The sequence below is a fragment of the Crocuta crocuta genome, unplaced genomic scaffold (assembly GCF_008692635.1).
Source record: "Crocuta crocuta isolate KB4526 unplaced genomic scaffold, BGI_CrCroc_1.0 scaffold580, whole genome shotgun sequence".
Lineage (NCBI taxonomy): Eukaryota > Metazoa > Chordata > Mammalia > Carnivora > Hyaenidae > Crocuta > Crocuta crocuta.
Genome location: NW_027527940.1, coordinates 2221365 through 2236391, shown reverse-complemented (window position 1 = coordinate 2236391; position 15027 = coordinate 2221365). Strand labels below are relative to the sequence as shown.

General features: G+C 36.9%; 1 protein-coding gene across 2 annotated transcripts in view; it reads left to right on the top strand.

Moving 5' to 3' along the window:
* The window catches only part of TOPBP1 (DNA topoisomerase II binding protein 1), a 65054-nt gene that overhangs the window by 15306 nt on the left and 34721 nt on the right, over positions 1-15027 (top strand). For both annotated transcript variants that reach the window (XM_077752309.1, XM_077752310.1), the window contains 4 exons: positions 5636-5952; positions 6851-7023; positions 10898-11109; positions 12789-13075. In XM_077752309.1, the coding sequence (XP_077608435.1) occupies positions 5636-5952; positions 6851-7023; positions 10898-11109; positions 12789-13075 (989 nt within the window). The remainder of the gene's footprint in view (positions 1-5635; positions 5953-6850; positions 7024-10897; positions 11110-12788; positions 13076-15027) is intronic.

Sequence of the window (15027 nt, the reverse complement as noted above, 5' to 3'; positions counted from 1 at the left end):
TTTTCAGTCCTTGAGGATTTCCCTTGCTTTCTTGAAAATTCAGTTCTGCATTTGTACTGATGCCTTTAATATTTTATCCTGTATTTTCAAGTGCTTTTAATGAGAGGATTTTGAATGTCTAGCCTATCATATTTCTAGGAGGGAATTTGCAGTATTTTATCTTTTTTATTTTTTTTAATTCCAGTGAGTTAACATGTGTTATGCTAGTTTCATATATACAATCTAGTGATTAAATAAGTCCATGCTTCACCTGGTGCTCATCATGGCAAGTGCACTCCTTAATCCCAGTCAGCTATTTAACTCATCTCCTGACTCCCCTCCCCTCCAATAAACACCATTTCTCTCTACTTAAGAATCTCTTTCTTGCTTTTTCTTTCTTGATACTTTTTTTTTTTTTTTTTTTTTGGTTTATTTGAGAAAGAGCACAAGCAGGGGAGGGGCAGAGAGAGGGAAAGGGAAAGAATCCCAAACAGACTCTTGTCTGCTAGTGCAGAGACTGACTTGGGGCTCAGACTCATGAACCCCTGGGATCATGAGCTGAGCCGAATCAAGGGTTGGAGGCTTAACTGACTGAGCTACCCAGGCACCCCTGTCTCTCTTATTTTTTTCCTTTTGTCTCATTGTTTTCTTTCTTAAATTCTACATATGAGTGAAATTATATGGTATTTGTCTTTCAGTTACTTGATTTGCTTGGCATTATATTCTCTAGCTTCATCCGTGTCATTGCAAATGGCAAGATTTCATTCTTTTTGATAGCTGAATTATACTCCATTCATTTGTGTGTGTGTGTGTGTTACACACACATGCAGGTGCATGCCCACACTACATCTTTATCCATTCATCAATCTTGGATACTTGAGTTGCTTCCGTATCTTGTCGGTTGTAAATAATGCTGCTGTCAACATAGGGGCTCTTGGATCCCTTTGGATTAGTGTTCTTGTATCCTTAGGGTAAATGCCTAGTAATGCAAGCGCTGGATCATAGGGTATATTTTTAACTTTTTGAGGAACCTCCGTACTATTTTCTACAGTTGCTCCACCAGTTGCATTCCCACCAACAGTGCATAAGGGTTCCCGTTTGTTCACATTCTCAACCACTATTTGTTTCTAGTGTTTTTGATTTTAGCCTTTCTGACATGTGAGTTGATAACACATTGCAGTTTTGATTTGCATTTCCCTGATAGTGATAGTGACCATCTCTTCATATGTCTTTTGACCATCTTTAGATGTCTTTAACCGTCTTCTTCTTTAGAGAAGTGAACCGTCTTCTTCATATCTTCTGCCCATTTTTTAATTGGATTTGCTTTTGGGTGTTGAGTTGTAGAAGTTCCTTATATATTTTGGATACTAATCCTTTATTGGAAATGTCATTTGCAAATATCTTCCCATTTCATAGGCTGCCTTTTAGTTTTGTTGATTTTTTTCTTCTCTGCAGAAGCTCTTTATTTTGATGTAATCCCAATAGTATATTTTTGCTTTTGTTTCTCTTGCCTCGGGAGACCTATCTAGAAAGAAGTTTTTATGGCCTGTGTCAAAGAGGTTACTGTCTGTGTTGTTTTCTAGGAATTTTATAGTTTCAGGTCTCACATTTAGGTCTTTAATCCATTTTTGTGTATGATATAAGAAAGTGGTCCAATTTCATTCTTTTGTACATTGCAGTCAAGTTTTCCCAGCACCATTTGTTGAAGAGACTCTTTCCCATCGGATATTACTTTCTGCTTTGTCAAAGATTACGTAATTATGGGTTTATTTCTGAATTTTCTATTCTATTCCACTGACCTGTGTGCCTGTTTTTGTGCCAGTGCCATACTGTCTTGATGACTATACCTTTGTAATATAACTTGAAGATTTAGAATTGTGATAACTCCAGCTTTTGCTTTTCTTTTTCAGGATTCCTTTGGCTTTTTGAGGTCTTTTGTGATTCCATACAAATTTTAGAATTATTTGTTCTAGTTGTGTGAAAAATGCTATTGATTTTTTAATAGGAGTTGCATTAAATGTGTACATTGCTTTGGATAGTATAGACATTTTAACAATGTTCTTCCAATCCATGAGCATGGAATGTCTTTCCATTTTCTTGTGTTGTCTTCAGTTTCTTTAATCAGTGTTACATAGTTTTTAGAGTACAGGTCTTGTACCTTTTTGGTTATACTTATTCCCAGGTATCTTATTAGGTAGTACTGTTTTCTTAGTCCTCTTTCTGCTGCTTCATTATTGGTGCATAGAAATGGGACAGATTTTTGTATCCTGCAACTTTACTGAATTTGTTTATCAATTCTAGTATGTTTTGATGGATTCTTTCAGGTTTTCTATATATAGTATTATGTCATTGGCAAATGGTAAAAGTTTTGCTTCTTTACCTATTTGGATGCCTTTTTTTTTTTTTTTCATCTGATTGCTGTGACTAGGACTTCCAGTACTATGGTGAATAAAAGTGATAAGAGTGGATACCCGTATCTTGTTCCTGACCTTTGGGGAAAAGTTCTGTTTTTCCCCATTAAGGATGATATTAGCTCTGTGTTTCTCATAAATGGCCTTTATTATGTTGAGGTATATTCCCTCTAGACCTACTTTGTTGAGAGGTTTTACCATCAGTGATTGTCCTACTTTGTCAAGTGCTTTTTCTTTGTCTATTGAAATGATCATATGATTTTCATCTTTCTCTTGTTGATGTGATGTGTTGATTGATTTGTTAATATCAACCATCCAGGAATAAATCCCACTTGATTGTGGTGAAAGGTTTTTTGAATGTATTGTTGAATTAGTTTGCTGATATTTTATTGAAGATTTTGCATTCATGTTTATCAGGGTTATTGGCCTATGGTTCTTTTTTTTAGTGGTGTCTTTATCTAGTTTTAGTATCAGGATAATGCTGGCCTCATAGAATGAATTCCAAAGTTGTCCTTCCTTTTCTATCTTTTGGTATAGTTTAAGAAGAATAGGTTTTTTTCTCTTTTTTAAATGTTTAGTAGAACTCACCTGTGGAGCTGTCCGAACCTGGGCTTTTGTGTGTTGGGAGTTTTTTGATTAGTGATTTAATTTCTTTCCTTATTACCAGTCCAATTTTGGGTTGGTTGGTTTGTTTGGTTTTTTTTTTACCCACACTATTTCTGTTAATGGTATATTGAAAAATTGGTTTTTGTCAGCCTATTTGTTTATGTTTTAGTAGTACATTATGTCAGGAGATCCTCAGGTTCTAGGATGTTTTGGCATGCAAAGCCACAGATTGACTCAAAGCAGTTCTATGCATTATCCTTCAGCCAGGGGTACTTGGTGGAACCAGGTGATTAGTTTCTCAAATCTTCCTTTCTCTGGCAGTTATTTGTCTACTTACTTTGAAAGGGTTTAATGATAGTGAACCTCACAATCCCCAAGCCCCTTAGAAAGAATGTAATCAAGTATTTTATAGTTCTTAAAGCAAAATTATTTTTGAGAATGCCTATTCAGTATTTGGTTTATCAAGAAGTGTCTGTTGAGCTCCTAAATGAGATCTGATGGAAAAAGCGGTTCTGTCGCTTAAATAAATGGAAAGGACCACTGTAGAAAATGCTAATAACTTGAGGGTTTTACTTACAGCTTATAAGAACTTAGTTTTGCCAGGTTTTTTTTATGTATTAGTTTAAAATTCCACATGGTTTCCATCTTCCATTTCACCAGCAGGATATAGACATCAAACAAAGTTGTTTCTTTTCCCTTCTAGATGTGATTGGAAAGAAATTTTAAATGCAAAAAAGTCTTTTTGTATTTTTGTATTAAGAATAGCTATTTTAAAACAGAGGGAGGCAAACCCTAAGAGACTTTTAAATACAGAGAACAAACTGAGGGTTGCTGGAGGGGAAGTGGGTGGAGGAATGAGCTACATGGGTGATGGGCATTAAGGAGGGCGCTTGTTTGGATGAGCACTAGGTGTTATATCTAAGTGATGAAGCACTAAATTCTTTTCCTGAAACCAGTACTACTCTATATGTTAACTAACTTGAATTTAAATTAAAAATAAAAAAGAATAGCTATTATAAACATTACTTCCCAGGATATTTTGTATTTTCATATTGCCTTTGTGTATCATATCTCCTTTGTTTCCTTCTAAGCTTATGAATCCTCACATAATTTCTAAAATTATAAATACACTATTAACTCTTTTTCTTTATATAATGAAACTGAAGGCCAAAGAGTATTCTGATCTATTGATCAGTAAATGCTCTAGATAAAACTGTGCTTCTTCAGAGTATCAATAAGAGTAACCTAAATGCTTGTATGAAGTAGGAAAAATTTTTTATAAAGTTTTACAAGTTTTATTTTATATGGCAATGGTTTAAAAATTACAATGTTAATGTCTATTGGAAATGAGGATAGAAATGAGAAGGTGGCACTATAATAATATGGGCTCTAAAGTCAGCCATGGCTATCATTTCTGCCAGTTAACTGTATGACTTTAGGCAAATTACTTAACTTCCTTAAACCTGAGATTCCTCTTGAAGAAAGGGTATAGATATACTGGTATTAAATCAACCTCATAGTGTGGCAAGCACTGATTACATGCATGTAAAGGATCTCAGCACACTGCCAATACGGATGAATAAATGAAGAATCCGTCAATAGCTTCTAGGCTTGTTTAGATCCATAAAGCAGTGACAAACTTGTAAAGGACTGGATGGTAAATACTTTAGGCTTTGTCAGTCATATTTTGTCTCTGTATTCTATTTTGTTTTGATTGTTTTTACAACCATTTAAAAATATAAAAGCCATTTTTTTAAATGTTTATTTGAGAGAGAGAGAAACGAGCATGAGCAGGGTAGGGCCAGAGAGACACACACACAGAATCTGAAGCAGGCTCCAGGCTCTGAGCTGTCAGCAGAGAGCCTGACGCGGGGCTCGAGCCCATGAACTGTGAGATCATGACCTGAGCCAAAGTCAGATGCTTAACCAACTGAGCCACCCAGGCGCCCCTAAAAACTATTTTTAACTTACAAGCTATGGGCCCAGTTTGGCCCCTAAGCTATAGTTTGCCAATCCCTATACATACCACCACTAGAGTTTCTAAAAAACTTACTGAGTTTTGACCTTTTAAACTTTTAGCCTTGATTTGACAATGTTTATTCCATAGTAGGGATTATATATTTTAGTTTCTGACATTTATGTTTTTACACACAGGTGTTTTTTTCCTGCCCACCTATCAGCCAACTTGATTCTAAAATGAAATAGTTGAGACCATTTGCTCGGGTTCTTAATCAGTTCTCTCAAATCCATATAGTAGTAGCTAAGTAGCTGCAATATCAATATGAAAATCTTAAGAGTTTACTTCTGGGGTTTTTTTTCCTTAATGATATTTTCTCTATTCTGTTGTGAATTATTGAAACCAGTTTTGGAACTGAGATAGGCCCAGAGAATTATTGGAGCTTCAAAATTTTCAGCTAATTGGAAGTTTTTAGTATACTAGGAACATTTAGGACTGTAGCATGATTGCTGTTATCATTCCTATTGGAAGATGGAAACACTGACAATACTCTGGTTCATGTCTTTTCTTCATTGTGTACTTACCAAGCCTTAGTTTATGTAAGTGTGGTCACAATTCTTAGGCTCCATGTTACCTTAAAAAAAAAATTATCTGCTAGAAAACATTTCCTTGTCTTTTCCAGTTGAAGCTGCGAAGTCTGAAGTTGAGCCCTTTAATGACTCTACTCATATTTCCCTGCAAGAAGAAAACCAGTCTTCTGTCACTCATTGCCATGCTGATGCTTCTACAATTTCTGAGGAAGGTTTATTTAGCCAAAAGAGTTTCCTTATTGCAGGTTTTAGTGATGAAACTGAATCTAATATTGTAAGCATCATAAGAGAAAATGCTGGAAAAATTATCTCCCTTCAGAGCAGAAATGTTGCTGATTATGCTGTGGTTCCTCTGCTGGGATGCGAAGTAGAGGCAACTGTGGGAGAAGTCGTTACAAATATGTGGCTGGTAAGAAAACCCTGGAGTAGTTGAAATGTAGTGTTGAAGGATGTCAGATGCTGAAAGTGTTCGTGTGTATTTCCTAGGCAGTGCAGTGCAATTTAGGTATATCGGCATTTATGTTTGAGCACAGTTTAGATTTTGCTTTTAGCAAAAGAAATTCTAAGACCTGAAAATGTGCAAGCTTCTTGGTCCTGATCCTGGTAGAGTAGAGCTTATTGTTTCCCCGGGGCCAGAAAAGCAACTTTCCTTCTAAGGAAGTTACTCCAGGTCACCTCATGCTGGTTCAGTCTTACTTGTTTTCTCACAACCAAAGCATGACAGGCACTTTTGTATTGTTCTGTCACTGGCTCAACACTGGTAACTTCACCATTTTTTTAAAACTTTCCAAGAATTAAGAGGAAATTTTAAAAACTAATACTTTGGGAGAACAAAAATTTAAAGCAATATTTCATAATTTTAATGTTAAACCTGACTGATCTTAACATCCTATATAATGATTTGATTTTTTTTTAGTACTATAATTTGGAATACACTGAGAATGAGAAATTGCTTGGGGCGCCTGGGTGGCTTAGTTGGTTAAGCGTCCGACTTTCGTTTAGGTCATGATCTCGCGGTTCATGGGTTCGAGCCCCGCATCGGGCTCTGTGCTGACTGCCAGCTCAGAGCCTGGAGCCTGTTTCAGAGTCTGTATCTCCCTCTCTCTCTGACCCTCCACTGCTCACGCACTCGCTCGCGCGCGCGCACTTGCTCTCTCTCCTAGAAATAAATAAAAATTTAAAAAAATTTTTAAAAAAGTAAAATTGCTTTTCATCTAAACTAAAATTACTGCTACTGTAACTAACCCAGTATTAACCACTGGTTGCTTATTTCAGGTTGCTGTTACTGTTTCTCTTGTTTTTAAAAGGCAATTTGTTTAGACTGTCAGACTTTACTTGATCCGAAGTCAAATCCTCTCTTCACGCCAGTCTCACTAATGGCAGGAACGACTCCTTTAGAGGATTGTGTTATTTCATTCAGCCAGTGTACAGGAGTAGAAAAAGAATCATTGATATTCTTAGCAAAACGCCTTGGAGCAAGGTATGTGGTATTTTTCATGCACCTACTATCATAGTGTACCTTTTATCTTTTTTACTTAATTGGTGAGCATTCAAATTTAAATTAGGCTGAGTGTCTTTATAATATTTATGGGTAGTATGTAGTATTCCTGCATGACGTTCAGTGTTACTAAATGGATACCTGGCCGATGACCGTGGGCCTTAATGCCTGCCTACCAGGAAACGGAATATCTAAAGCTACTTCAAGGGCCATTATTGAATATTATACATCTAAGCATTATTTCCTTACATGTGCCATATGGATGATTTATTCTTTTTTAGTAATGAATTCTTAGGGGAAAAAAATGAACTTAAAGTTACTTCCAGAATCCATATGAGCCCAACCCCTAAGTGAACTTTAAGTGGTGGCTGTTTCAAAAGGAAGTAGAAAACTGCTATATATATATGCTAAATGTAAATGAACTAAACTTTTATATTAAAAGTTCTTTTAGATTAGATCTTGAAGCAACACTTAAAATGACTTTAAATGAGACACATCTAAAACAAATTGATTGAGAACATCTCAAAAAAGATGGGCAAAGGTATGCCAAAGAAATGCAAACAGAAAGAAAGGAGGGATTGCAGTTCTAATGTTAAACAATTTGGGGTTTAATTAAAAAGATGTTAGATAAGAAAAAGAAGAGCACCAGAAGTAAAGAGCTAGTCACACTGAAGGTAAAATACACACGCACACACACACACCAAAAAGAACACAACTGTCATGCATAAGACAAAAACTTAGGAGATATGAGGTGGAATCAACAGAAACCCATTACTTGTAGGAGACTTTAATTCTCGCCCTTTACTTCATGACAGGTCAAATAGAAAACAGGGAAGGATCTAGATTTCAGTAGCATAGTCATCTACCCTGAAAAAGTGAATATACCTTTCTGAGTGCCTGTGGAACACTAATAAACATTGCCTATAAGGAAATGGGCCACAAAGAAAACCTCAGTAAATTTCCTTAAGTAGAAAGAGTACAGACCACAGTGTAAAAGATTAGAAATGAGTAGTAGAAATAGGAAATGAAAAGATCTTATTAACTAGACATTTTAGAACTGTTTTTCTTAACTCTTGGTTTCAAGGGGAATTCAAAACCATTTATAGGCCTAGAAATCATTGTCAACTGAAAGGTAATAAGCAATTCTAGTGCTCAGATTGTGATCTTAAAATACCATTTCCCACTAAAAGAAATTAAAACATGAAGAAAAGATTAATTTCCGATCTGGGGCAGAAAAGGTGCCAGTAAGTCTGGAATATTGTGAGACCAGATAGCAAGGACTACTAAGGAAGTTGTGTCCAAAGGACCTCCACTGGCCCAAGACAGGAAAATTTAAGTATCACTAGAAATAATAATGGCAGTGGATGCAAACACATCAAATAATGTTTAAATCAAGACTTTATAATGACACCACAGAAAGCTAAGCTAATTGGTCACATTGAAAGATGCTAGGAAACCAACTCTCTTCGTTTTGTTTCATTTTGTTTTATTATTGAGAGTGAGAAAGAGAAAGGGTGCAAGTGAGCAGGAGGCAGAGAGAGAGAAACGGGACTTACTCAATGCGGGGCTTGTGCTCACATCATGCAGGGCTTGAGCTCACCGGAAGCAGGACCAGCTCATTATTTTGAAAGTGTTAGATAAACAGAATGGATCAAGTATTTATCATGATATCATTTATCATGATATTTATTTATCATGATAAATTTATCATTTATCACATATCTTTCCTATGTGATCTGTATCAGAGTACCATAACAACTGATAAGACAGAGTTTCCCTTTCAGAAGTATTTCAACAAATAAATGAAGGATAGGGTTATAACTCATGATATGATATATGTTACGATCTTGAAGCAACACTTAAAATAGCATTGAGCATTGAAAATCAGTAATCACATAATAAAGAGGAAAACAAACATTATATATTATATGCCTCTTGATGTAGAGCATACCGCCACCTTGAAGTGGCCTCACCAAAATGATGTAACCTCAGTCTGATGAAGCCTGTAGATTCAACTGCTGATTCATAGGAAGTAGGAGAGTAACATGTTAAACTAGAGCATAGAATGCAGTCAGCAAAATCGGACTTTGAGATAATCTTATGTTATAAATAATACAGTTTCTTCAACGAATGTACGTTAAGATAGGGAAAGAGGATGAATCCTCTAAAAGACCAAAAACAAACGAACATGTAGGGGTGCCTGGGTGGCTCAGTCATTTGAGCATAGACTTTTTGATTTCAGCTCAGGTCATGATCTCATGGTTTGTGAAGTCAAGCCACGGTGTGGAGCCTGCTTGGGATACTCCTCTCCCTCTCTCTCNGCTTGCGTGCTCTCTCTCTCAAAAATAAATAAACTTTATTTATATAAATGTAGTGTTTAAGGATGTGCTCTGTGATAAAACCTAGAAGGTAAGAAGTGATTACCATAAATATCCAAATAGTGACTACTGTTATTAAAGAGGGAGGGAAGGAGGGGTTGTAATTGAGTAAGCGACATGTTGGAAAGGTTCTGGAGTGGCTGGCAAGATTCTGTCCTCTGATGTAGGTGGTAGATACAAGGGTTTTCACCTTATAATAATTCACTAAATTGTGTATTTCCTTTTTTAAGTTTTGTCTTGTATTTGAATTATACTAAACAATAAAAGCTTTAAAAAAAAACAAACAAACCTGAAGTTGCATAAGGGATGCCTGGGAGGCTCAGTCAGTTAAGCATCTGACTTCAGCTCAGGTCGTGATCTTACGGTGCATGGGTTCGAGCCCCGCATCAGGCTCTGCTGACCGCTCAGAGCCTGGAGCCTGCTTCCGATTCTCTGTCTTCCTTTCTCCTCTGCCCCTCCTCTGCTTGCACTCTGTCTCTCTCAAAACTAACTGAATACTTAAAAAATTTTAAAAAAACAGAACAAAACCCTCAAGTTGCAGAAAATCTAGAAAGTAACAATAGCAAAAGAATGAGATCAGACTCCATGGGGTAAACTAAAGTAATGCTCAGAGGAAAATTCTGTAAAGTGGCTCTGTAGGAAACTAATATACAGAAACCATTGACCTTCATACAGACAACCAGTTAGAAAAGCTAGTGAAAACTAAGTTTACAATGAGAGATAAAATACCAACAGGTTTAACACGAAACTTGGAAGACCTACAGAAGCTTATAAAACTCTATTAAGAGAACAGTAGGAAAGATATATGTGTTCTTGGAAAGAAGATTATAAAGAGGTTTCTATTTTCCCTTACATTAACATATAAATTTAACATCCCAATAAAAGTACCATTCAAATTTTTTAGGGAGGGCAATCAGCAAACATTCTTAAATTCCTAAGAAAAGGTAAGCAAGCAGGAAAGTTGTGAGATTGAGCCCCATGTTGGGCTCTGTGCGGGGCATGGAACCTGCTTGGGATTCTCTCTTTTACCTCTCTCTGCCCTTCCCTGCCCCACGCCCACCCCACGTAAATAAATAAACATTTTTTAAAAGGGGGATATCAAATGAGATTATGTGTGAAAATGCTTTGGGAAGACATAGTAGGCTAGAAAGATACAATTTGTTTTTCATATGCTTTCTATGCCCCCTGATTGTTCATGCCTCCTTTTGGGAAGAAAGGCTAAGGTGAGTAGGTGAGGCTAATTAAGGAGGTAGTTTTCCTGGTTAGTTCTTGAAAGTCTAGTTTAATTTGCTTACATTATTATAAAAAGTTTTATTGTAGCAATGCATTTTTATCTTAGAGTAAGCATTTAAAATATATCAACTCTTTGTCAACTGTTGATCTTAGAACAATAACAACAGTTGTATTAGAAACTTTCTTCTTAGTTTGCTCACTAGTTGTATATATGGTCATTTGCTTTATTTAAATATAATTTTCAGCGTTCAAGAATTCTTTGTTCGCAAACCCAAGGAAAGGAAAGGCATGTTTGCCAGTACACATCTTATATTGAAAGAACCAGGTGGTTCTAAATATGAAGCTGCCAAGAAGTGGAATTTACCGGCCGTCACAGTAGAATGGCTATTTGAGAGTGCTAGAATGGGAAAGAGAGCAGATGAAAGCCATTTTCTGATTGAAAGGGTAACTAAAAAAGGTTAGTACTTTTGTTCTTTTGTATGTATTTTTACAATTTGATGCTTCCTGGAACATGAATGTGCCAAAGCTTGTTTTTAGGAAAGTTCATTGATGCCTACTTTTCACATTGGGTGTAGTGCACCACTGTTGAGCATTCCTTATTGGGTGGCAAAATAAACGTGTTCATAGCGCAGATGTTTAATTTGTATCTGCTCTCCACTGTAGGCACTGTCTGAAAGCTGGAAGGTACAAAACAATCTAGGAACATTCTAGAGTCTCAGCATTTGAAGCCTTAAGATGTGGGCTCAGATCCCATTTACTGTTCCTGTGGCTCACAATGACACACTGTATAATTCATGTCTTCTCTCTTCCTCTCCTCTTTGGACTTTCACATCTTTCCTCTAGCCTACTGCATGCTTACCTATTCCTCCTTATCTTTCAGTTCTCAGCTGGGCTGTCACTTTCCCTGGGAAACCTTCCTTAACCCATCAAGTACAGCCTTTGTCTGGCTAAAACTCCCTGCATCATCCCTTTTATACCTCTGATCCCAGTGTTGTAATTCTAGTTTGCTTTCTAATTTCCTGCTTATTACAGGCTCTGAAAGGGCAAAGAATGTGCGTGTCTTGTGCATTATATATTTCCCTTGGCTAGCACTGGGCTAGCATGGCATAGTCATCGAATAATTGTTTTTGTTAAATATTGAAAAAAGGTGGGTGGAAAGACACAGTAGTTTCTCTTCTAGGGTGATGGCATCTCTGTGCAAACTTCAGGGTCAAGTCAGTATCTTGGGAACAGTTCTCAGAGCCATTACTTACTTATCCAGACAGACTGGAAATTTTACAACTGCAGCAAAGTGATGTTTAGGTCATATTAAGATTCACTAAGGACTTTCCAAAAATTCCACTGTATTTATTAACTTGTAATTGGGACTTTTTTTTTTTTTAACTCTGCCATTGACTAAGATGACACTTATATAATTTTTGGCAAATTGTGAGCTTTACTGAGAATATTTCAGGTTACAACAAGATAAATAGAAAATTTCATTAATTATTTGTTTCAGCTGATGTGCTTTGTCTAATTCAGCATATATTTTAATATGTCATTTGTTTTTGTTTTGTTTTGGAAAAGTGGGTACATAGGAGCATTTGGGAAGTTCGGTCTCTTAAGCATCCAGCTTCACTCAGGTCATGATCTCACAGTGCATTCAAGCCCCACGTCGGACTCCGCATTCTGTGCTTCCTCTCTCTCTTTCTGCCTCTACCCCCCTCATGCTATCTTTTTCTCTCAAAACTTTTAAAAAGATAGTTATATGTAACTTTGTGGTTTAAAGTATACTTGAGAGGGGTGCCTGGGTGGCTCAGTCAGTTAAGCATACGGCTTCGGCTCAGGTCATGACCGTGGTTTGTGAGTTTGAGCCCCACATTGGGCTGTGTGCTGACAGCTCAGAGCCTGGAGCCTGTTTCAGATTCTGCTTCAGATTCAGAGATTCTCCCCCTCTCTCTGCCCCTCCCATGCTCATGCTCTGTCTCTCTCTGTGTCTCAATAATAAATAAAAATGTTTTAAAATTTTTTTAAAAAGTATACTTGAGAATTCACATCAACACCAACAAGATATAAAAGATCGCTTCAGCTGTGCCTCTTCAGAGACAGAAGATGACATTAGTGGCTCACCTGTGCTTCTTTTCATTTTGTCTCTAGAACAAAGTTTGGAAACTGAAATAACAAACAGGGTGAATCTAAACCCACATACTGCAGAGCATCCTGTCACACACCTGGACACTCACAGGAAAACAGCTGTTACACCTTTAGATATGAACCGCTTTCAGAGTAAAGCTTTCCATGCCGTGATCTCCCAGCATACCAGACAATTGTCTGTGTCCCCAACAGTAGAACGGCCGCTTCAGAAGGAGCCCTCCTTGGATCTGGATACACCATCAAAATTTCTGTCCAAGGACAAACTCTTCAAGCCTTCCTTTGATGTGAAGGTAAGATTTGTAGAAAATGGTCCTGGAGTTAACAATTTTGTAGTGTATAAAGTTAAAGCTCCAAATTCTGCATCACGTCTAAAATTTGTAGTAGTAAGTTTTCCAAAGATATTGGAAGGTAGATTCATATTATTGAGTCCCACCATATACCCAGGGTTGAAATTACAGCTGGAGGTAAAATGGTATGAAATGAGGACTGGGTTCAAGTCCTAGATCTGTCACAAACAGTGTGACTCTAGACAGATCATTTAGCTTATCCAAGCCTAGTTTTCTTTCTTTTGTTCAAAGAGGATATCACTTGCCCTGAAAACTCACAGATTTATCGTAAGGATCAAATGGTGTGATGAAAGAATTTTATAAATCTATTCTATAAACACATTGGTACTTAGATTTCGATTCTAGCAGGACACTTCCTGCTTGCTCTCTGAGAATGTGTCTTTTATCACCTTATCTTGTAGTCCTTTCCCTTGAAAAGATGAATTAAATCTGCTTCTTTGCTTGATCTCCTGAGCACTTAAGTATGGCTCTGTTTCTGAAAAAATTCATTCACAAATCAAGAGCTCATTTGACTCTAAATGGTTTCCTTTTATTCCCTAAAGATTATTTTCTTCACTATTCCTTTAATAGCTGTTGGCCTTTCAAGTGGCTATTCAAATCATTGTTCATGATTTTTTATTTTTTATCCATGAACCTTTCTTTGCACAATTATAGTATTATATATTAGAGTTTTGCCAGGAGGGTATTCATAAACAACATTCTAATAATTTTTACTGGTATGCTTTAGAGTAGGCTTTTAAAGTGTATAGGTCATTCATCTTCAGAAAATAAATATGGATTGATACTTGGACAGTTTTCACCAAGCAAAACCTTTACTCAAATCTCTTCTAAAGTAACATTTTGTACTGTGATTAACACTGCTTATTATGCCTTAAGAAATAGAGGAAAACCACTGGTTTGAGATCTGATATCTGGAATCAGGCCTCTGCTTTGCTGCTTACTGCCCTTTTAAGGCTGGTCAACCTCTTTAGGCTCCATCATCCCAATCTGTAAAATCATGGAGTATATTCAGATGATCTCTCAGGTCTTATAGCTCACAGACTCTTTGAATAGTAAATGAAATAATATTAGTAGACAAGAAAATAGAACAAATATTCCCAGTCATTGAGACCATTCTTCTTTAGATACCTTGGAGAAAGATATAAAAAGCATTCATATGTTTTATTATTTAGAATCCTAGTTTACTTAGCAGTGTTTTTCTCTCTCTTTGTGTGTGTGTGTGGGGGGCAAGAGTGTTGATGGTTTTTGATGATAAAATAGTACTTCATCTTAAAATCCGTGGTTCTCAAATTGATGTAACATGGTATATTGAAATTTTTGCTCTGAAAACAGAAGTGTCCATGGAATAATCACAAAATTGAACATATATTAGGCCTCACATTAAAAAACTCCCCTTTTTTTAAAGAAAATGTTTTTTAATGTTTCATTTATTTCTGAGAGAGAGAGAGACAGCGTGAGCAGGGGAGGGTCAGAGAAAGAGGGAGGCACAGAATCTGAAGCAGGCTTCAGGCTCTGAGCTAGCTCTCAGCACAGAGCCCGACGCAGGACTCAAACCCACCAACTTTGAAATTGTGACCTGAGGCGAAGTCGGACATTTAACCGAGTGAGCACCCAGGTGCCCCTCTCCTATTTAAACTTAATTTTTAGGGGCATCTGGGTGGCTTAGTCGGTTAAACGTCCGACTTTCGCTTAGGTCATGATCTCGCGGTTCGTGGGTTGGAGCCCCGCGTCGGGCTCTGTGCTGACTGCCAGCTCAGAGCCTGGAGCCTATTTCAGAGTCTGTGTCTCCCTCTCTCTCTGACCCTCCCCTGCTCACGCTGTCTCTCTCTCTCTCTCTCTCTCTTAGAAATAAATAAAAATATTAAAAAATAAATAAATAAACTTAATTTTTAATT